General features: G+C 36.4%; 1 protein-coding gene, 1 non-coding gene and 1 pseudogene across 3 annotated transcripts; all 3 read right to left on the minus strand.

Annotated features, from left to right (window-relative positions):
- Positions 1–7,495: 7,495 nt before the first annotated feature.
- Positions 7,496–10,072, minus strand: LOC143636912 (putative inactive poly [ADP-ribose] polymerase SRO5). The gene is made up of 4 exons (XM_077104393.1): positions 9,544–10,072; positions 7,814–8,198; positions 7,642–7,737; positions 7,496–7,519 (listed from the first exon to the last, which is right to left on the minus strand). Exons 1-4 carry the CDS (start codon positions 10,005–10,007, stop codon positions 7,496–7,498), a joined length of 969 nt encoding a protein of 322 aa, XP_076960508.1. The 5' UTR covers positions 10,008–10,072.
- Positions 10,073–12,997: 2,925 nt separating this feature from the next.
- TRNAP-UGG (transfer RNA proline (anticodon UGG)) lies at positions 12,998–13,069 on the minus strand. The gene has a single exon. It is a non-coding gene; the product is annotated as a tRNA-Pro (tRNA).
- Positions 13,070–13,227: 158 nt separating this feature from the next.
- LOC143636947 (pantothenate kinase 2-like) lies at positions 13,228–18,379 on the minus strand (annotated as a pseudogene). The gene is made up of 22 exons (XR_013154342.1): positions 18,048–18,379; positions 17,733–17,941; positions 17,620–17,642; positions 17,410–17,526; positions 17,220–17,339; positions 17,030–17,124; positions 16,850–16,943; positions 16,639–16,770; positions 16,411–16,523; positions 16,132–16,324; positions 15,877–16,062; positions 15,747–15,791; positions 15,600–15,648; positions 15,383–15,465; positions 15,181–15,297; positions 15,050–15,113; positions 14,785–14,931; positions 14,545–14,703; positions 14,381–14,464; positions 14,111–14,305; positions 13,547–13,618; positions 13,228–13,442 (listed from the first exon to the last, which is right to left on the minus strand). The product of XR_013154342.1 is annotated as a pantothenate kinase 2-like (transcript).
- Positions 18,380–24,070: the final 5,691 nt, after the last annotated feature.

The raw sequence follows: 24,070 nt of genomic DNA on the forward strand, positions 1-24,070 counted from the left end.
TGTACTAGCTAGGCTAAGGTACTGGTGATGATAGAGTTGGTGGCAATGTGAGTGGGTTGGGTTGGATTTGGGTGATAGGTTAGAATGGGTCTAGGTCAGGATGAATTTTTAAAATAGAGGGTTAGGATGGGTATGGATCAAGATGGGTAAAGTTAATCCATCTTGACCCAAGTAAAGGTTAAAATACAAAGGGTTTCAAAAACTCATCAAAAAAATATTCAAAAATTTAACAAAAAATTAATAACTCAAAATATAAATCAAAAACTAAAATTACTAAAATGTGTCATCTGTCGTCCTCGTTCATTAAAAAAAAAACTCGGTTTCGTCTCGGTTCAGGTTCGGTTTTTTTCGGTTCATTTTTTGCTTTTTTTATCGTTTCGGTATCTATTCGGTTTCAATGTCTTTCGGTTTTTGTGTGGTTTCGATTTCTCGGTTTTATTCGGTTTAGGATGGGTATGGGTCAAGTTGCGTAGTGTTAACCCATCTTGAACTAAGTAAATGTTAAAATACAAATGGTTTCAAAACCCCTCAAAAAAATATTCAAAAAAATTTATAAAAAAATAATAACTCGAAATATATATCGAAAACGCAAAAAGTAAAATAACTCAAATGTTTCCCTGTCTTCCTCGTTCATTAAAAAAAAACTCGGTTCAGGTTCATTTTTTCAGTTTTTTTTTGCTTCGGTTTTGCTTTTTTTCATTTCGGTCGGTTTTGATATATGTTCGGTTTCAGTGATTTCGGTTTCGATTCGGTTCCGTGGGTTTTGTTTGAAATTTGAAATAAAATTGGATAAAGCTTGTTTTAGTTCATTCTAACCCATAAACAAACCTATTCTAACCTATAACCAAAAGTCACTAGCATTTTCTCAACTCATCTTGACCTTCTTGCAAAATTATTTTGATCCATCCTGAACCATCTTAATTTTAAAAGTTATCCAATTTTACCCAAAACAACCCATTTGGGTTTGTTTTGACACCCTTAAGTAAAACCATACCTGAAAGCTGTACATGAAGCTGAGAAATACATCATAGTGATGAGGCTTGATTCACTTCAATGCTCCACACGGAAATATCAAAACAAGAACACATAGGAAACACTATATTGCCCACTAAAATGAAGTGATAATAAACTTGAAGATGGAGTTTTTTGTCACTTTATACCTAAAAAAGAAAGACAAGAAATGCAAGAAGACAATGCTGTGAGCTTCTATTTATTGAGTGAAAGAGAAAAAGTATTTTAAGGTCACTTTAAAGAAAAGACAAGTTATGAAAATAGTTTTTGTTTTTAACATTTTGTTCAAAGGTTAAAATCATAGGATGATAGGGACTTTATTTCACTATTTTACTATTTTACTTTGATAAGATAATTCTTTATTACTTTATTTCAAATTTAGTTTTTCATTTCACTATTTTACATATAGATAATCTTATTATATTAGAGTCACATTTTTATCTGATTTTGAATTTGTCACTTTAATTTATCGTCTAAAAAATTGGTTTTCGGGTATTTATATTTTTTTAAAACTATTATAAAAGCATTCAAATACCATTTTTATCATATAAAGCCAACCATACACATAAAAAACTCAAATGTAATTTCCTTAAAACAAATCGATATTGATGACCTAATTTATTGTTTATTCAAAGGATTTTATGTTGGGATAAATTCGTTACTATACCGGTATCAATTCTGTTTTTTTTAAACTTGTTACCTGTACTGAATGGAACCGTAGTTGTACTGATCAATGGAACCGTATTTGTACCGGTAATGTACTAATCCCGAAGCATCAAATAGTTGGTATCCATGGTACCAATTTTGATACCTGTATTGATCCCGAAACATCAAATAGTTAGTTCCCAGTCACTATCGAAGGTACACATTTTATTACTGGTACCCGACACCATTTGTTAATCCCTAATTTTATGTAGTTTAAACATGTAATTTGAGTTCTTGTAACACTAATGTAAGATGTAAAATAGTATCCAAATATTCCTTTTTCAATAGGGCAGAAAATTACACAACTTGAATAAATAAGAAATTTAAATATAATAAAATAACAATTACTAAATTAAAAAAGTTATAATTTAACTATGTAAACATTATTCTATCAAATATTATATCTTCAATAAATTAAAATGATAAATAAAAGGTGAGGTTTCAGGATATGTTAAAGAATTTTGCATCTATTATGAATTTCATTCTAAAGATGATCTCTTATACTCAAGAATAAAAATGAACATGTGGGTCAATAACCCATGAGTTATCCAAATTATTCGTTTAAAAACTAACTAAATCAATAAAAAAAGTTTCTGAAAATAATAAATAAATATATATTAATAAAGAGATTAAATTTCCTCATTTAATAAATAAATGCATATAAATAAAGAGATTAAACTTACTCATCAATGTGTTGTCTCTATCACCCCCTCAAGTTCTAAACCCATATGTCATATATTCTTTTTTCGTCTTTTTTATTATCCTCATTCTTCTCAAAAAAAATACTAATTTTGTTTATCGTTTCAAAAAAATTTAGTTCTCACTCTACTTATTCACTTAGTCTATTCAAAACATTACAAGGGGTTAAACTTCATAAAAATAGATTATAATTAATCGATCTGAAGGTCTTCATTGCTATGATGTTCTTTTTTTTTTTTGTCTGCAATCTAAACGCATTGTCTAGCTTCTTGCTAACGTTTTTTTATATAAGTTGTTTTGTTGGTTGTTTATAAAACAGAAAAGTTTAATGAAGAAATCAAATAATACACGACTATAAACTCTGTCACATATACTTTGGCATTTCATAATCATTTAAATTGACATGTCTTTGTCCTATTATGACTGAAAAGTAGAGGTGTAGGTTGTCTGTGATAAGTTGGCAAGGAAACGAATTGCGTGTTAACGGGTTAAAATTCGCAACTCTTATCCGTCAATAGTATCACACAAATAAAAGTTAGATCGAGCTGAACACGATTTATTTAACTCATTTATAAATAATAATAATAATAATAATAACAAAGATTATGTAATTTAGAGTCGGTAGAGTAAGTAAGTTTTTTTTAGAATGACGACTTTCTTGTATATTTTAGGTTACCGCACTTCCCAAATTTGGAAAGCCGTGTTGCCCTACTCTGGCCAGACAATGTTGTCTTAACCGGGCCCACGCTAGCTTTCAGAGTTTGGCTTGGGTGTTCCCCCGAGAAACTATACCGCCGACTGCCATTTAACAATCGTTGTACCACCACAAGAGCATAACTCTCTGGTGTAACACACGGTGGGACGAAAACCCGAGTGGGCTCGGGGTTCAAACCGACAACCTTTGCACAAGACCTAGCTCAAATCCTTCATTCTAATATCCACCCAAAATGGCACAAGTGGGATTCGAACTTGAGTCTCCGTAGGAGAACCCAAGACCTATACACTAGGCCACAAATGAAGGATTTAGTTTGAAAATTATTAAAAAAATTGAAAATGAATTGCTAATTGCAAGTGTATTTTCACAAAAATGGAAAATGGTAAATATTGAAATAAAAGTATTATTATAATTTTTTTAAAAAAAGAATCTTTAATGGGTTATCGAATCAACCTAATCTTTGACCCATTTTTTAAATGGATTGTTTGCCGACCCGAACCCGAGCAGTTTTTAGACAAATCGTGCTAGTCGACCCAAAACATTTTTTTTTCATGTCCGGTTCGGGTTATGCTTTGGGTTGTGTTTCGGGTCATGTCAATAATTACCGCCTCTACAATGCAAGTAAAGTCAGTTCATCAAAATATATTAATTTTCCTAGGAGGTTTCTTTTACATTGTAACTCAACTAATTTACCAATTACTTCTTTCAAAATACAGTAAAGTGCTTCTCTTACGCACTTAAATGCCATTGATGTAACGTTTCAAAAATTGATCTTTTGTGTGCCAGACTAAAAATAGGCTCAAATAGTTTTTGATGTTTTTTTAACGAACACATGTAAAGTTGTTTACATGTCTTTGGAACTCGTTCATGGAGAGATGAGAAACACAAAGTACTCAAAAATATTACCAAGTGAAGCTATCGGGAAAGGTTCTAGGAAAACATTAAGGTCAATCGCATCCTCTTGGATCATCTAACGAGTAATATTGCAAGCTTTGGAGTGAGACGGTGTTTGTTTGATTCTAGTTGGGTCATGTATGGTGTGGTGTTGTTTAAATTTCAAAATTATTATCAATACAATGGTTGAATCGAATGTAAGAGAAATCTCTACTATGACCATCCGGCTTAAAATTTTCATCACCAACTGACGGATCCAAGAAATTTTTTCGGGTGGTGCACTACTTATAGATGCTTCAATTTCATAAAGTTGGGTATAAAAAAGTTTCGAGTCGGTTTGAGGTTCGGGTCAGTTGGATGGCAAAGTTCATTACAAAATAAAAATACGATAAAATAATAAAAGATCACTAAGTAGATATGCCTGTCTAGTTTCATCTTTTTGGCTTGGGTGATAAGATGAAATTGGTTGCCTTTCGGAAGGATCCCATGGAAGATCATCCGAATTTATTTTTGACGGTTTACTACTTGTGAAGATGATGATCTAAGGTTCGATGGTTCATAAAAACTAAGAAACTAACAAATTAAAACTAAATTTAACAAATAACTTGACAACTAACAACATAAAAAATAATTAACAAGAACAGGTAATTAGCATTTAACAAATGAATGTGAACATAACTTCAAAGTGGGAGGATTCAAGCTTTGTGGACGTGTGGCTGGCCGGAAAAAGAGAGGGGTCGGGCGGTGGGTGAGTAGCAGACGCAGGTGGCTGTGGCGGCGTGAGTCTTGAGAGAAAGAGGGCAGCGGCTGATATTGTGTATGTTTTAAAACTTAAAACCCTAAATTGATAACACATACGGGTTTAATTAAAAAAAAACAACAAAGAAAAGCTTCTGAATCAAATCAAACTCGCGACCTCACAGCTACAAAACCAAGTTTTTACCACCAGACTAGCGCTTATACTTGAGATTGCAATGGTTTCTTCCTAATTTATAAGGTGGTTCTTATAATATTTTCTATATTAAAATACACTATTATTTCGAAACTCGGGTGGTTTCGGGGAACCACCCACTTTCCATATATATCCGCCCCTCACCAAGTATCAAAACTCAAAAGCATAATTATGAAAATATATAACGGTGAATGAACCCTCATACATATTCAATGATACATCTAATTAAATTGTGTTCAGATAACTACGTGACAATGTACAAGACAACCTAATGAATAGTTATGCATACTTATGATATATTTTATAAAAAATGCAAGATTGATATGAATACTACTTTGAACTATGACGTTAATCTATCATATAAAATATCATATTGATACATGAGTTTGTTCCGGAAGGTAAATGTGTATTTCTTTAATAGCTAACATCATTCAATTGCTAGCTACAAAATAAAATTTGGCAAGTATAATCAACTCTTTATCAGCCTTCTTTAGACCCCATCGACCCGTTTTACTTAAAATTTCATAAATTCGTTTAAATCTGCAAATCATTTAGCGGTGTTTATGGTTGGTTTGGATGTTCATTGGGTCAAATCATAATTAGTTACGAACGTTTTGAAAATGCGCCATATTATGTGTATAGTTTACTTGAATTATTAATTAATAATAATATATAAGACAACTATGAAAGCAGTAGAGAATAAAATTAAATAATAAATCATGTGACATTTGATAATATATGACGGAGACAGTGGTAAAAAAGAAATGATAAATTTTTGTTTTTTAATTATTATCAAAGAGTGGGAAGGATGGCAACCAATTCTAAATGTAGTAGAGATAATTTGATCATTGAGCCCACCGTTTGGGTTTAAAATCAAACACAATCGTTACCAACGCAACGCTTTCACTTTAGCGAAGGCTCAGGGCCGCGTTAGATTTTGAATAACACGGCTTTGATCCTGATAAATGATCAGGACGACTTCCATAGGTTAAGCCCAATAGATTCGGCCCAACACCAGTTTGAGTTTGATCCAAACAATATTAAAAACAAAGCCTGACGATTTTACTAGCCACCGGATCTAAAACATACTTGTATAACAATAATACATTCACATTCAAAACCTAAAACCTTACGTATTTATGTTAACATGAATACCTTCTTTGATATTAGATTGTGTTAGAAGGAAGTTTCAAAGATTCATCATTCTCCAACTCGTGCACAAGGTGTAAAACCCAAACCATGAGCTTTTACGTTAAAAACCTAAAAATAGTATCAAACTCGTCTAAATAGATCTACATATTTCAAGACTAATAAACCAAATATAATACTTTTTATCAACATGTTTTAAGTTAATGAACCTGAAACCTACGCGGTTACACAACTTTAAAAAGGTTCATATTTAGCATTGGGGGATATCGACTTGAACACGAGAAGGCAATCCATAGTCACCAAACGAAACTAGTTGTAAATCACAAACTTTGAAAAATGTCATTGTGTCACTGGTCATTACCACCCACACTTTTTTGTACCCTCAAAAAAATTGAGTGATTTTAGATCAAATTCAAAGGTTAGGTTTTGTAGTTGATGAATCAAACCAAACCAAACCAAACGCCAACTCTTAAATCTGACACCAACAAGAAAATAGGGGTCTATAATTATTTGCTGGAGCCTCGTTTTTTAACATTTATTTTTACTTTCATAGTAAAATAGTAGCGGTGCAAACGAGCCGAACTGCTCGCGAGCTATTCGATATCTGCTCGTTGGAAAGCTTGATCGAGCCTGAGCCCGAGCCCGAGCTTCACTTATCGAGCTCGAGCCGGATCACGAGCCTAAACGAGCCTGTCATTTATATAATTTATATATATATATATATTAATTAATATATATAATGTTATGAAAAAATAATAAAAATAACTAGATAATATATATTATGGTATACATAAAATTATAATAAAAAAACTAATTGATAAATAGTAAATAAGTTGAGCCCGAGCAGAGCTCGAGCTTTGAAAATAGAGCTCGAAACAAACCATGCTCAAGCTCGGCTCGTTTGCACCCCTATAAAATAAAATAGTGGGTGAGCCGTACACTTCGTTGGCCTAGGAAACTACTATGTAAATATGGCGCGATATTACTCATCCACCAATTATTCGGGTGGCAGGACAAAACCGTTGGCGGTCAAAGAACCGTCAGTTTGATGATTCTTGAGATGGCCATTTAGGATTTTATGATTAACCATAGACAAGAATGAAAACGAGAATGTTAACATGAATATTTTTTAAAGTTTCCATCATGATTATAATAAAAAAAATACATAAATGAGCTGAAGAAAACAATGGATCAGTTTCTAGTTTCTACTACTTAAAAGTATATGAATACAAACTACAAACGTCTGTGTGAATGTAAACTGTAACCTATCTATTATCTAACAATCTCCTCTTTGGTTTTCACCAGCAAACAATCATCTCCCTCAATCTCCTGCTCATACTGACACTATATTTATATGTAACCACAACTTTCTAACCGAGCCGCTTGCACTGTCTCTGCAAAATCAAACACGAAGTATATCATGATCACCCTTCTTACCATTTAGTATATGTTCATTGATGTTATATTCTTAACAGTTCAAGAAATAATCTTCAAATACAAGAAAATGAACGTGTACCTGCTCGGTGAAATTTTTGAGAACCATCAACAGCAGCCGATCACCTGTTACCCGTCTGATTCCTCGTATCATATCACATCTAGTGATCTTATGTTCCTGTTAAACCATAACAAAAAGCATTAGGATCAAGAAACCGAATACAAGAAAGTTAAATCATTTGTTGGTTACTTACAATGTAACGTTGACGAAACTGTGTCATCTCTTTGATAGATTTAGGTGGCAAAACCTTTGAAAGTGCTGCAATGAGATCTGGAATTGGGATCCAAGGGGAAATTGGTTTCTTGAGACGAGTTCCGTCGTGCTTAGGCTTATTGTTTGTGCACAACGTCAGTGTCTTGAAACTTATGAGGAACTCAGGTAATATATGGGTGTTCATGTGGCTGCTCCACACGATGTACTTCTTAGGGGAGACCAAATCATCAACACCTGACTGGAAATCCTCGGAGCTCGGATGAGATTGCTTAGAACCATGGTTCACAAGCTCGGTTTTTCCCAATAGCACACGGCAAAGCAAGATGTGTTTGTTTCCATCTTCATCAGCAATTGCATCCTGCACACTGTCAATACGATAATATTAGTGAATCGTTATCATATCCAGGGGTGGCTCGTGGGATAGCGAAAACAAGTTAGAGCTTTAGGCCCACATTTAATTAAGGCCCCCAAAGTCTAAAAAAACATTATATATAGATATATTATAATAGGTAAAGTAAACTCAAAGTAATGCATTGGTGTTGTGGTAGGCTTATTTGTTACTAAAGTATAGGTTATGAGTTCAAAACTTTCAATAAAATTTTTTTTTTCTTAACAATTGTCATGAAAAGGCCCCAAAATCTTGTTTCGATTTAGGCCTCCACATTCGTTGAGCCGGCTCTGATCATATCATTTGCACACGCACCGTCCGACATCTAGTCCCCACACCATCTCAAATGGCTGGCTGGTTTAAGACCAACAGTTGGTCCAAATATAGTTAACAGGCCGGACGACCGTTTCACAAAAAAGTTTCAAAGTTGACTGCCAATGATTCTAACGCCCATCTAGTTAACAGGTCGGATGACCGTAATGACAAAACATATTTCAAAGTTTGACCGTCTAAAGTCAAAACAGTAGTCCAGAAATTGGCCAAACTGCCGTTCTGGCCAAAAAATCAAAGTTTGACAGCTAATGAAAAGAATGACCCGTTCGAACTCGGATGGTCATCTTGTTAGACGTCGGGCAACTGTTTAAACATAAGAAATTTCGAAGTTTAACCGTCTATAGTCTTAACAACGGTCTGGATGTTGGCCAATTTCAAAATTTAACCACCAGTGGTCAAACGACAATTTTTGACAATATATTTCAAAGTTTGACCGTCTATCGTCAAAACAGCCGTCCAGATATTGAACAAACCGCCATTCCGGCAGCCAATGAAAAGAACGCCTGTCTGAATATTGTTCGAATGGTCGTCTAGAGATCGGATGACCATTTTAACAGAACAAATTTCAAAGTTTGACAACCAATGGTTGTAACGGCCATCCTTACATTGTTCAAACAGCCGTTTTAACCAATAATTTTTAATTTTCAAAGTCTAACTGTCTAATAAATGCTTTAGCCCCTAACCTCACTCATCACCATCATCGTAATCAGTATATCCCACCAATACCAAAGCTATGATAGGGTCTGAGGAGGTTAAGATATAGGCAGCCTTACCTCTACCCCATAGGAATAGATGCTTTCGGTGAGACCCCGGCTCAATAGTAGTTTTGCATCAAGCGTTGGACATAAGGCACATAACACTCAACCATAAGCATACCGGCCGATTGGTGCATGTACTCTTGTCTTTCGGCTATCAACGCCACCACACAATAACTAAAGTGAAAAAGCGAAACTATTGACTATGAAGAACATAAATAGAGATCAACTAACCTTTCAAGAGGAGAATGATCAGCACAAAGCACAACTCCATGATCACACAACCCATCCTTCCTAATATTCCCATACCCGAACCCGTGTTGAACAACATTCTCAATCTCATCCTTGGATCCACCAAACCAAGCATACTTAACATTACCCTCACCACCATTCCTCTTCTCCACAGCCTTCCTAAATATCCGAAAGCTACTAACTCTAGCTTGAGCAATAACATCACCATTAAACATATTCCTACGTATACATCCAACTTCAACATCAACCCCAAGCTCCCTCAACCTAGATACAAACTTACTCCCTATCATTCCAAACAATCTATCACTCTCGTCCAACCGAACCAACCCGGTTCGCTCAATCGACCCCGAAACACCACTTTCGCAATCCGAAACACACGACGAATCGCCCTCGTCTTCAGAAACAATAATTCTCCGATCCGCAGCGGACGGTAATAATCTTGCCATTGGTTTAACAATACCCGACTAAACTTGAAAACTAGATGATTCTACCCAAAGAACGAGTTGCAGTTAATACATTCGGAGCATACTTAAAAGCTCGAAAATAATATATAGTCTACAGCTGATTGCTTAAGCAGAACACTGAGCATATATGCGTATGTATATGTATGAATATAAATAACAAGGCACGCCAATGGATTGGTGAGAGCCAACCGTATGCATAGGGTTTGATAATATAATAATATACGGAGGCAGGGCGGCGGAAACGGGTGGCGTGGCCACCGGTTTAAATATGGATGGTGGTGGAGTCGGTTGTAATAAAGAAACCTTTTCCTCCACGGAACTGGACGACACGTGGGAAATGACTGATTTGCCCTTGGGGTTTCTTGGGAAGGTGGACACGTGAAGTAAGTCGGTTGGGTTGGGTTGGGTTGGGTTGGGTTGGGTTCGGTTGGGTTCGGGTGAATGAAATGATATTATTAAGGAAAGTCGTGACCGGTTTCGTTACTTAATTGGATAGCTGTTAAAGGAAAAGTTCAAGTATATAAATGGAAAAATGGAAATAAATAATCCCACCTTCTGTGTATTGACCGATAATAATTTCATCTTTAAAAATCACTAGCAATTGTCCTATATTTTAACTATGTTTGTCTCACTGGTCATCCGTTAAAAAATACTTAACGTCATTATGTTTTTTCCCTAATTTCAAACCGATGTTTTAGGGCTTTTGATCGGAAGAACGATACGAGTCGATCGATTTAAAACTTATCTCGAAATGGTGATTCAAATGACGAAACAATGTTTCAATTCGGGTGCTTGAATTTATCAAGCCATTTGAATCACCTTTTCGAAATAAGTTTTACATCAGTCGACTCATATCGTTCTTCCAATCAAAAGCCCTAAAACATTGGTTTGAAACCATGGAAAAAACATAACGACGTTAAGTATTTTTTAATGAAGGACCAGTGAAACAAAAATAGTTAAAAGATGGGACCATTGCTAGTGATTTTTAAAGGTGGGATTATTATCGGCCAATACACAAAAGATAAGATTATTTATTTCCAATTTTCCTATATAAAATGAGAGGTGAAAAAGATTTGTGATCACGTAAAAAATTCAAAAAGATAATAACAAAAGAATTATAATTCAAAATATAAATAGAAACGAAAAAGTTTTAAAAACTAAAATGTTCACCTCATCATTCCCATTCAACAAAAAAACGTCGAAAAGACACAATGGCGAAAATGTACAAAAAACACAAATTAAAAAAAGAAACAATAGATCGCAAAATATAGTAAATGCCGAACAAAATATAACACATTATTTAATAATATAACACAATATCAAGAAAAAAAAACATAGTGTCAAGGAAAAATGACATAATCAATAACGAAAATAAACACAATAATAAACAAAAAGTCACAATGATCTTTTATCCTCAACATTGGCTTTTTTTTTCTTTTTTTTAAGAACAAAGAAGACAGTGAAAACAGTTTTGTGTTTTTTACTTTTTATGCTTTTTTATTAAATTTTGAATTATGATATTTTTATTAATTTTTTTTATTTTTTGATAGTTTTTTGTTATGTGGCCATTCTTCTCATTTTTACTCCTAATTTATAGAATAACTTGACCCAACATATTTATAATTATCAATTTGTAATATATATATATATATAGACAAATTTTTGAAAAAAAAAAAGTAGAAAAGCAAATTTGGGAAAAAGAGTATTTAACGTAATTACAAAAAATAATAATAATAATAATAATAATAATAATAAATAAAAGATGTTATATAAGATTGTCGCATAATTATGAGTTATCTTCTAATTCAATTAAATTTCTTTTAAGATAAACATGAATTACACGTTTGTGATATTTTTGTGTTGGTAACCAAGAGTTGCGGGTGAACACTAGTCATTGGTGTTATCTAATGTAAGATTGTTATCGTGAGATAAGATAGACTAGAACTATTCACCAAAAGAAACATGGAGATTAGAAATCTTATATAAATTTCATATAGTATTCTTATATGTGTCTATATTTGATATAAAAAATATAAAGTAAATTATAAATCAATTAAAAGTTTAAATTCCAAGCGTCATGTTTGTTTGTTTAACTTTCTTCAGGTAAAAGGACGGCTCGTGAACACCTAACCAGACTGAATTTTGTGTTTGTGTCATTGTTAATAAATGAAGTTGTCTGTGTTGGTATGTATTCGTTGTTAAAGATACAAAAGGAATATAAATGAACTAGTTAAGCAAACACAAACGAATAAATGAACGTACTAAAAGTTATAAATCGTAAAGGATGTTGTTCAGAAATATACATTTTGATAAGTCTGAATATTTATAAATGTGATAGGTACATCTATATTCTGAAATATAAGATGGTACATGATTGCATGAAATCATGATAGCTACAACCACGAAGGCATGAACAACTAGAGGATATCATATATCATATGGCGGTTTTGTTTTTCGGTATTCTAAAAGGAAGTCAATTTTCAATATTTATAATAGTTTTGATATTGTATGCACATTATCTAGCTCATCACGAGTTCCAAAAGGTGATGGGTTATACTTTTTAATTATGTTATCTTCATCATATATATTTTTATAATAAACAATTGCTCAATGGAGGCGACCGTGTAGAAATTAGCTTTGTTCACAACTTAGAGTTCAAGTTTAACTAATATACGAGTAAGCCAACTTGGCTGGAAATGTCTCGAAAAGCTATTTTCATACGTTTTCTTAATTTATTTTCTATAAAAAATATATTAATTATGTTAGCAAGTAAACCTAACAATATAAACGAATATTAACGGATATTGTACGATAATTTGAGTTATGATTTTCTTTCTTATAAATAGTTATGAAAAGAAGAAATTATGTTTTCTTTTTTAGTAGAGTAGAACAATATGCATTTATCATGAAAAATAAAGGGACCATTAATGAAAAAAAAATTATTATTAAAAGCAAAAGAATAAATTAAAAAAGGGGCGTTCCGAGAATCGAACTCGGGACCTCTCGCACCCAAAGCTAGAATCATACCACTAGACCAAATGCCCGACTGTCTTTAATGAAGAATCTATATATATATTAATATCTCTTACGTGTAAGCAATTTTGCATTTCATGTATTAATCAATTGTAATTACAAATCATGTTTCTAATGTATTCATATTTGGTAATATTGTTGAGACCATATTCTTGCAACGACATGAGCATCTCACAGCCGAAACCGTCAAACCGAGACTTAAATACCTAGATACAAGATTCGATTAATTATCAAGTACAAAATTAAAAACAACGTTGTATAGCTTAAAGTAACACCAAAGATTGCAACTTTCAACTAGCTAGCTGGCTCATATCTGCACACGCAATCGTATATATTCCCTTTAATCAACTTCTCAGCCAACCGTTGATTCTTCACCATTGCCAGCTACACAAATATTTTCATCATCAACGTCAATAAAAATAAATAAATAACACCTTCATGATAATCAAGTAATATTTGTGAAAATAGTGACAAAATCTATTTTTTACCTTCAACGCGTCACATTTAAACTTAGCATTATAGTTGGTATGCAAAGCGCGCCCCATCCCTTCCAAGATGACCTACACGACGCAGAAATATTCAACATCGAATAACAAATTAACTTCTTACAGCATCATCATCATCATCATCATCATCATCATCTTCATCGTACTCAGTAAATCCCAACAATAGCAAAGATATGGTAGGGTTTGAGGAGGGTAAGATGTAGACAGTCTTACCTCTACCCCGTAGGAATAGAGAGGCTGCTTCCGGTGAGACCCCCGGCTCGATAGTAGTTTTGCATCAAGCCTTGGACATAAGGCGCATAACACTCAACCATCAGGACACCGGCCGATTGGTGCGTGTACCCTTGTCTTTTGGCTATCAATGCCACCACATGATGCCTGATTAACCTTCCGCCACTTTTAACGTTATTTTCACAAAATTAGTAAAATAACGTCAAAATTAGTGCAGTTTCACTTTTGTCCACCCGAGGGTTCACACATATATACGTTATATGGGTGCACCGCAAGCAGATATACAAATAATATTTAAGTTGAAGAAAAGCATACCAAATAAGCATCTATGGCAGCAGCTGCCAGCTCAGAGCTGACCTGTCTCAAGTCAATGCACGGACTCCCACAACCGTTTTCAACCACCATTAATGGAGTTGAAGATAGTTTCTCACTTGGATTATCTTGAGTATTAAGCATTGCATCCATTAGTAAACCACCGGCTTCAGCAGCTCCACGAAGAATGTCACAGTGCTGTCGTTATAACACAAAATATATTAATAATCATCAATTATAATAAAGTCGGGTCATATAATTTTTTTATGAAACCTTTGCAGCCTCGGCAACGATTTCTGGAAGTTCCATTGCGGTAACATCATTTAGTGCCGGAAGGGAGTTTGCAACAAGCACAACCTGGAAATTAAAATTAAAAAATTTATCAGCAAGTTATAACATTTAAAATTGTAAAGGGCAATTACGTCATTTTGACTCACTTCAGTTCCGCGGCGTAGAAGTTCACGGGCTAGAGGAAGCATTCCCAAAACAACATCAGCCCCCGAATTGTCCACAAAAAGCAAAGCTCGTTTATGACGAGGACTAGGTTTCTTGTCTCCAAAACCCATTCTTTCCTTAAATGCATCAAAATCGTCCACCTAAAATGCATGCACAATTAAACGAGCCGTTCTTATTTTCTTTTTAAAATTTTAAATATTTTGAGATTTATATGCACTTGCCCGCCATGGTCTTTGCATCTTCTTGCGGCTCATTCTATAGATTTCAATAATGGTTCCTTTGTGATAAAGATCAACGCAAGCAAGGGATCCCCAATCAAAGATATTTGCAGCAAGAACGCCTTCTATTAATGTAAGAAGCCTTGTTTCCTGAAAAGAAAGAATTTAAATGATTTTTATTTTGTGGGTAATTTAAAATGTAAAAAGATAAAAAATAAATAAATAAAACTTTATAAAAAAAATGTATAATTTTGGGAGTAAGTTATACCTCACTCATACTATCAAGCTCCATTAGAAGATCAGGCAAGACAGCAAGTGATGCCTCATTCTCTCTGCCAAATAGTTTATATTTAGTTTGAAAAAAGTTGAAATTTCATGAAAAAAGTATATAAATAATACCTCTGTTTAATAGTACGATATGCATCAAAGAAGTTAAATTCTCGCAAGCATTCTTCTCTTAATTCAAGAAGATTCGCCAGCCCTAATTTCCCATAAGCAGCAGGTTCTTCTATCAACCTGTAGCACAGATACAATTTGCAAAAGTTAATGCATTGGAAAGTATTAAATAATTTTTTTAAAGACGCATTTCTAGGTACGGTACCTTGCCAAATGAGCAGAAAATGCACGAGCAAACGCATTACCCCTTCTTCTAGCATCATCTGTTCCACCTTCACTCGCCACCGCCTGCATATTCCATAACAGTATTAAAAATATTTAAAATACAAAATAACAAGACTTAAGGTCATTAAAATATAAAATCGCATCGTTTCAAGCAAGGTATCCAAATAGGTCGAAAAAAGTTTCATAATTATGTTTACCTTGTCAACAAGGTCTGGTAAATGCTCTGACAATACTGTGAACCAATATCTACAAGAAGAAAAATATCCAGCAAATAATGATAATCCTTTTACCTTTAAAACCCAAAATACATAAATAATAATAATAATAATAATAATATAACTTACTCAAGCTCATTGGGATCAGCAAGATCAATGGTGTTTGGTTCATAGCTGTAAATAACACCAACTTTACATTATGAATGTTTAATCATTTAAAGAATATTAGCATTCTAATTACCGAGAGTAATTAGCATACGTTTTAGGGTCAGCCAACAAGGGGAAAACTTCCAAATGAAGAACACCAACATTTAAATTACTTTCATCACAACGAAGGGCATCTCCTTTTGAAGACGGGGCCTCAAATCCACCTAAACCAGTAGTCCATTGGAACAGGAGCGGTTATTTTAATTCCCTTCCTCACAAATTTCTCCATCCATGATATCTGAAATAAGCATTATGAATACATTTTAATCATTTAAATTCATATTATGTTTTGTGACCATATACTTACCTTCTCGTTTAAATCCCCAAGTGGGGGCCCATGAATCTTTCCACCAGTGTACGGAGCACCCATTGGAAATCTTTCAACCAGCTGGTGAACCATTAAGTCATCTAATCCATGTTTTTCATAACTCATAAATGCACCTAAAGCTCCCAAAAAGCCTTCGTGGCGCAGAAACATGGCTTCCGCACCTCCTTTTGACCTAAGTCAACGCATTATTTTCCAAATTATCAGGCAAACAAATAACATAAGTGAACAAAGGTTAGGAAAAAGATTATAAATCTTTACCAAAATTGGATTGCAAAGGAAATGGTATCCATGGTATAAGCATGGCCCCTAATGAAAAATCCTCCAAAAAATATTCGCTTTATTCCAAGTTGCAATGCGGTTAAATAAGATATCTACATAAATAATAAAAAGCCACTTTTAAGATACCATTTTCTGTTATTCCACCTATTATTTAAATTAAACTTTCACACCAAAACAATATCATTATATAACATATATATAACGTACCTGCCCTATATTATAAGATATCATACGAAGTAAAGATAAAGAAATATCTTCAGGTCTATAGTCTTCAATCTCCTTGTTCTCAGAAATCGCCTTTCCAAAACTTGAAGCAATTGTCGACGCAGAAAGTCCAATCTGTAAATAAAATAAGAAATAAAGATAATTATTTGCATCTACGAGTTACATAACATGACATAACAAATAAAAGTTTTACCTTTGAGTAATCTAATCCTCCGTAAATGTCCCCCACAAGCATGTCCACGGAGCTATTATCTCCCCTTTGACTCAACTCCAACAGTTCATCAAAACTGTAAAAATAAACTAGTACTGTTATTATTTATTAATTCAATTTATTTTCGATAGGGTATGAAAATTGTCAAATAATAAAACTAACCTCTTGCACTTAGTCAACAGTCTCCCTAATCCCCAGTAAGTACCACCACCTACATTCGTCCCACTAACCCGTTGAAACTTCCCGTCACCGCCCACCTGCAGGAATGCAAATTTTTAAAATATAGTACCTTTTAAAAAATAAATAAAAAATATTATAAGAATGATAAAAAACACATGGGAATATGGGATACCTTTATCAGGCTGACACCGGATCCGATATTAACAAGAAGATAAGGGTACAAATCGTTATGGTCTATCTGCACAAACTCTTTATGACCTTCTTTATGAGTGAAAGCTTCATGACGAATCGCCTACAAATAGTTAACTTCCTTTAACACTAATGACAAATAAAAAATGATATACACAAAATAAAAATGCCACCTTTAGCAAAAAATTTGCACCCGCAACAAGACAATTCATCTCATCTTCTTTGTCTATTACAACTCCAAGTTTTTCTTTAAATAAATCGGCAAACTTGTACGCCCCGCCACCTGTAGCCTTCTCACACATTCTAATTAGTCAATTGTTACATAACTTATAATTATTTTGAAAAAAAGTATATGCTAATGGTAACATTATGTAAGTATGTACCTTGATTACTGCATTGTCAACGTCTGAGATCGGACCAAAAGAAAGTTAAATTAGATGTGAAGGTTAAGTGAAATAAATATAACATAAGTAACAAAATATTGAACAAATCACACCTGCTCTATGAAGTTGCTTCGAGTGAATAAATTCCAAACATTCATTAATTTTATTTGTTTCAAATTTCACAAAATGCAGCTTCCACCAAGAATCGGAAAACTCCTTCGGTTACCATTTGTTACACCGAATCTCTCCTTTGTTGACCTTTTCCTCTTGTCGCTGACCGCCCGATCATGTCTCGAAAAATAAACCAACTTGATAAGAGATCCTGTCACAAATTCAACAAAAATTAAAAATAAATACAAAAATAAAAAAAAGGTATTATTAATTATTAAATGTATAACCAACCAAGATATAAAAGTAACAAAATTTACCTCCAATGTCAAGTGCTAAATGTGAAATATCATCGGATTGATTCGGCAACAGAATAGTGGGGTCTCTTTCTTCAAAATTGCCTTGAATTGCAGCACCACTAAGATCAAGCTGCGGTCGTGAACTCGATCTATGAATCGAGTTGCCGACGGGTGGAACCATATCTTTCTCTGAATCTTCTTTCTCAGTTATGTTGTTGTTGATATTATATTCATTTATATTGTTGTTAATGGATTCAATATCTGATTGGTCATCTTTTAGGCCATCCATAGCTAAATTCAATGGTGCCCGTCACCTAACCACCTCCTACACAGGTCAATGTCAAATTTTGAGCCCTCAATTTCATCGTTTCATTATTCATAAACAGAAAACTGTTAAATAAATTCTCACATGACGAGGTATGCACCCGCCTTAACATCGAGCGGGGCGGGTCAACCCACAAGATATAGACAAGAGGCTTGAAATCAGGATGTCATGAAGGCACAAAGCCAAAACCTATGCGCGTGGCGCATATCACATATGCTCACGCATCACATATGCTCACGCATATCACATCTGCGCGTGGCGCATATCACATATGCTCACGCATATTACATATGCTTGCGCATATCACATGCTCACGCATATCACATGCTCACGCATATTACATCTGCGCATTAAACATCTGCGCGTGAGAATAAAGAGAAGACCTCGCGCATCCCCAGGATAGGCGCATATCACACATGCACACAATCAACCACGTCCTTATGCAAATCAGGATAAGGACAACCATGATTGTGCTCATCAGACAACCTTCCAGAAGGTATCTTTTAAGGAATAAAGAATATGATGATGTTGACAGCTGCCAATGAAGGATGGACAACTCAGCAAAGCCCATGTGCTACCACGTGATGGCACATGGGTCAGGTGAAATACCTTGGTCAGAGAATAATCAATAAAAAAGCACCAGGTGTCCTAAGTACACGTGGCGCGAAGCAATAGGAGGAGGCCAAAAAGGCCCTAATTGGGTCTGAGCCCAATCATTGGAAACCCTAATATTATAAATACCACACCACCTCCACAGTGGGAGGTAGGCAAGAAAATATATTCTAAGTCCTTACTCATTTTCACATTCTCATTATCTTCTCCTACAATATCTTATTCTCACACCGGAGGGTTACCCCAAAGAGGACCCCTCTGTCCCTTTCTGAGGGGTAAGTTCACGGTGCTGTTCGTTTTGTAGGTGGAAGAACTCATATTCCGGAAAACCATCGGTGATATAGCACACTCACACCTGAGGAACGTAGATCTAATACAAGTAAGTCGATCCACGCTTCTTCATTGGCGCCATCACCTGTTACAACGGCAACAAAACCACTATCTCATCAGTTCTCTCAGAAAATCTTCACCATGGTTTCCGGTGTTTGAAACAATGATCAAGTTCTGGAGGATAATGAGCTTGAGGATGTTAATGAGGGACATCAGGTTCTGAGGGCGCCGCGTGACACTGCGCGCACCACCAGTAACCACCCCTTCAACACAACACCTCATAGCCAGACTGAAACTCCTCCAGACGATCTCACGTTCCAAAATCTAACTAGTACAAAACAAAAGGGACCAATGGGTCCGGAAGTTGAAACCAATGACCCTAAAGAATGGCTCATAAACGAACAACAGCGTTTAATGGACAAATACAATGAGCTGGTAAAACACAAAAAGTTAGCCGACTTAACACAAATGCTTGCATTTGATAAACAAACCATTCAGAGAACAACAAAAAAGGCGCGCGCGCCGGAAGACGGTCATTCTGTTCACACAGAACACGCTGATATTGGTGATGATGAAGAGGTGCACAGCATGAGGAAGACGCGAGATACTAGCGCGGGAGGTTCACAGCTTCGCGCACACATGAACATAGCACCTGGAGCCAAAGCCGATATGGATCTATACACACCATACAACCCACAAGCGAAAGAGCAAGTGGACGTAACCACACCATATAGGCCAGCCATCTTGGTAAAACATTCAAAATTCACTGAGCGCATTGCAAAGGCTCCCATTCAACACAAAACCAAGATGCCAAGCGGTTTAGGCAAGTACGATGGTACAACAGATACAGATGATTTCTTACAAGGTTTTTACAACACTGGAAACCTAGAAAGCTGGACGATGCCAACATGGTGTCACATGTTTGCTCGCTGCCTCACGGGCGCAGCGCGTGTCTGGTTCGAAAGCTTGCCGACAGGACAAATCGATGGGTTCGAAGAGCTATTGGAAAAGTTCCAGGCTCACTTTGTACAGCAGCGCAAACACACGCGCTGTAACACCCCGACCAAAGGCGGATTATACATCGGGGCGCCACATATTGCTTCATTACTCGCGACACTATTGGTGTCAATATTTATTAATACACATTTTATCGCGCACGCGCAGCGGGGAAAATAAAGAACATAAATCAAACATAAATCAATATATTATAAATTATAACATTCAAACAACATTTACTTGTCTTGATACATTTTAATTCTAGGTCCAAAAGTAAAAACGTCCTACGTGTCCACAAGCTCCAAAACAGCTACTGCAAACCTGAACATGTGTTAAAATAAACGTCAAACACTTGCGTGTTGGTGAGAAATCAAGTTTAATACAATACATAGATAACAATAAATCTGCGCGCAACATGTGTATGTCTGGTTTTCAACAAGGGTGTAATCTGATCGGGACCAACTCTAAGAGACAAGACTGCCAGTGCTCACAATTGAGCTCACAAACAAGACTAACTGTGCAAGTGTAACAAAAGAGAAAATCATAAACGAATGTTCTCCCGTGTTCATCTAATGGTACCATGAAAACTGCGGAATAGACCGTCCATACGGTTAATGATCCACACATACAAATAAACAGCCAAGTCTACGTCCTCAACACATGGGATACTGCGCGACTAAAGTTCATAAACAGTTTAAGACTCAAGTTTTGTATGAACACATGAACATCCCAAAGCATTTAAAATAAAAAGGGATTAGATACGAGATAACTCACTTGATAAACGATGCGGTGTAAGATAAAGCAAGAACCAACTTTAAACAAGCACAAGTTAACCTATAAATAAGATTATTGTTTTAATGATCTGTTTTAAGTCTTGATTATAAGTTAGCATAATTAATAAGTAAATTATTATATATAATATATATTACCGGAAAAGCAGGAAGAACAAGGAGGAAGACGGAGGCAGGAGAGGAAGACGGCAGAGAGAGCAAGGAGCAAGAGAACAGGAGAGATTAAGTGTTTGTGTGTGATGTGTTATGAAAATATTATTATTATTTATAGGAAAACCCTAGGAGACACAAATCCAGAAAAAGGGGAAAAGATCTTTAACAGGATCAAGCAAAAGATATCAAAAAGCATAAGAATCCAAAAAGCAAAAGATATGGAAGATATGGCAGCTGCAGAGGCAAGATAAAGCTGTCAGGGAACAGTAAAAAGCATGGGCGGATCAGATAAAGGTACTGGTCAAGCATGGCAAAAGCAGATCTCAAAAGATTATGTCAGTCACTTTATCTGTCAACCAATGGGGTTGGTACGCATGCTGCGCCGAAAGTAACTTTTCAGACATAAAGCAGATTAGGTCAACAGCTCAAAAGATAAGACAACTCAAAAGCAACGGCTAGCCTAAACAGAAGAAAACTCAAAGGGTTTAACGCGAGAAGGCTAAGGCGCGAAGGCAGACACAGAAGGTCAAGAGAGCGCGAGCGCGAAGGCAGACACAGAAGGTCGAGAGCGCGAGCGCGAAGGCAGACAAAAACAACCTTAACGCGTCGCGGAAAGAACTATATTTCCATGCGCACTGCGGGAAGAACCACATTTCTTAGCGCGCCGCGGGAGGAACTAAGATTCCTAGCGCGCTGCGGGAAGAACTATAATTCTTCGCGCGTCGAGGGAACTACAAATCCTTAGCGCGTCGCGGGAAGCGTTCGTCTCGCGTATCGCAGGAACAGATGGTCTTCACGCAGGCTTCCTTGTAAGGAGTCTGGCGCGTGAAGCTGCGCAGACAACCTTAGGCGGGAAGGAACAAAGGACAAGCAAAGAGTTAGAGGGAAACAAGGCGTAAGGGCGGGACGGCGACAAGAGGGAAAAGAAGGCGGAAAGAGAGGAGAGGGACGGGACAGCGGGAAGGAAACGAAAGGCGGGAAGGAAAATACATTAAAAATAAAGTATAAATACTAAATCATAAAAGAAAGAGATCGGGTCAGAGAAACGGGTACCTGGGTCGGGTCGGATCAGGGCAGATGTCACAGTCTCCCCTACTTTAAGAAATTTCGTCCCGAAATTTATCTCGAAGTAGGTTGCGCAGAGAACAGGTGCGGGTACTTGATCTTCATTTGATCTTCCCTTTCCCATGTAAACTCGGCTCCGCGCTTGGACTCCCAGCGAACTTTCACGATAGGGATACGACTGCGCTTGGTTTGCTTAACCTCGCGATCCATAATCTCAACAGGCTTCTCAACGAAATGCATAGATTCATCAACTTGAACTTCATCGAGTGAAATGTGAAGGTTCTCGTCAGCTAAACACTTCTTGAGATTGGATACATGGAACGTTGGATGCACATTACTGAGCGCGGGCGGCAGGTCAAGTCTGTAGGCAACTTTTCCCACACGCGCGAGAATCTTGAATGGACCAACATAACGAGGAGCAAGCTTACCCTTCTTCCCAAAGCGGACAACACCTTTCCAAGGCGACACTTTGAGGAGAACAAGATCACCAACTTGAAATTCGAGAGGCTTTCGCCTACGATCTGCGTAACTCTTCTGTCGGCTTCTGGCAGTCAGCAGATGATCACGGATCTTGGCGATTTTATCGGTTGTCTCTTGAACAAGTTCGGGTCCTGTGATTTGAGCTTCACCCACTTCGCTCCAACAAATCGGGGAGCGGCACTTACGACCGTAAAGTGCTTCAAATGGGGCCATACCGATACTGGAATGATAGCTGTTATTATAAGAGAACTCGATCAAAGGCAGGTGCGAATCCCAATTACCTCCAAAATCAAGAACACAAGATCGGAGCATATCCTCAAGAGTTTGAATAGTTCGCTCAGACTGACCGTCAGTCTGAGGATGATACGCCGTACTCATGTCCAAGCGAGTTCCTAGCGCAGATTGGAGGGATTTCCAAAAGCGAGATATAAAACGGCCATCGCGATCGGATATGATGCTCAAAGGAGTACCATGGCGGCAGACAATTTCTTTGACATAAAGCTGCGCGAGTTGCTCAACACGGTAGTTTTCACGAATGGGCAGAAAGTGAGCAGACTTAGTCAATCGATCCACTATTACCCAAATGCTATCATGTTTGCTTGCTGTCAAAGGTAACTTGGTAATAAAGTCCATCGCTACACATTCCCATTTCCACGTAGGAATTTCTGGTTGTTCGAGCAAACCAGATGGGCGTTGGTGTTCAGCTTTTACTTTAGAACAAGTCAGACATTTAGCTACGAACACAGCAATATCCTTTTTCATACCGGGCCACCAATAAGTAATGCGCAAATCCTTGTACATCTTATCAGCGCCAGGATGAATAGAATATCGAGATTTATGCGCTTCACTCAGGATATCAGCGCGAAGATTCTCATCAAAGGGAATCCAGATGCGATTGAGATAGCAGAGAATTCCACTCAGATTAGGGACAAAATGCGCTTCCGCGCCACACGCTAACTCGGCGCGAAGGTTACCATTACTGATGGATGCGCGCTGCGCGTCACGAATACGCGATTCAAGGTTGCTTTGAATCGGCGCGAAGTGAAGCTGGGTGCGCGGCAAGATACAGTTAAGTTGGCAGGGTTTTCGGCTGAGCGCATCGGCTACCACATTAGCCTTACCAGGATGATACCGGATCTCACAATCGTAATCGCTGATGAGTTCGTTCCATCGGCGTTGCCTCATGTTAAGTTCCTTTTGATCAAGGATATGCTGAAGGCTTTTATGGTCAGTGTAGAGGATGCACTTAGTACCATAAAGGTAGTGTCTCCAGATCTTCAAGGCAAAAACAA

Source organism: Bidens hawaiensis, unplaced genomic scaffold (assembly GCF_021521415.1).
Source record: "Bidens hawaiensis isolate Kalapana, Puna unplaced genomic scaffold, B.hawaiensis_p1.1 tig00008086_1, whole genome shotgun sequence".
NCBI lineage: Eukaryota > Viridiplantae > Streptophyta > Magnoliopsida > Asterales > Asteraceae > Bidens > Bidens hawaiensis.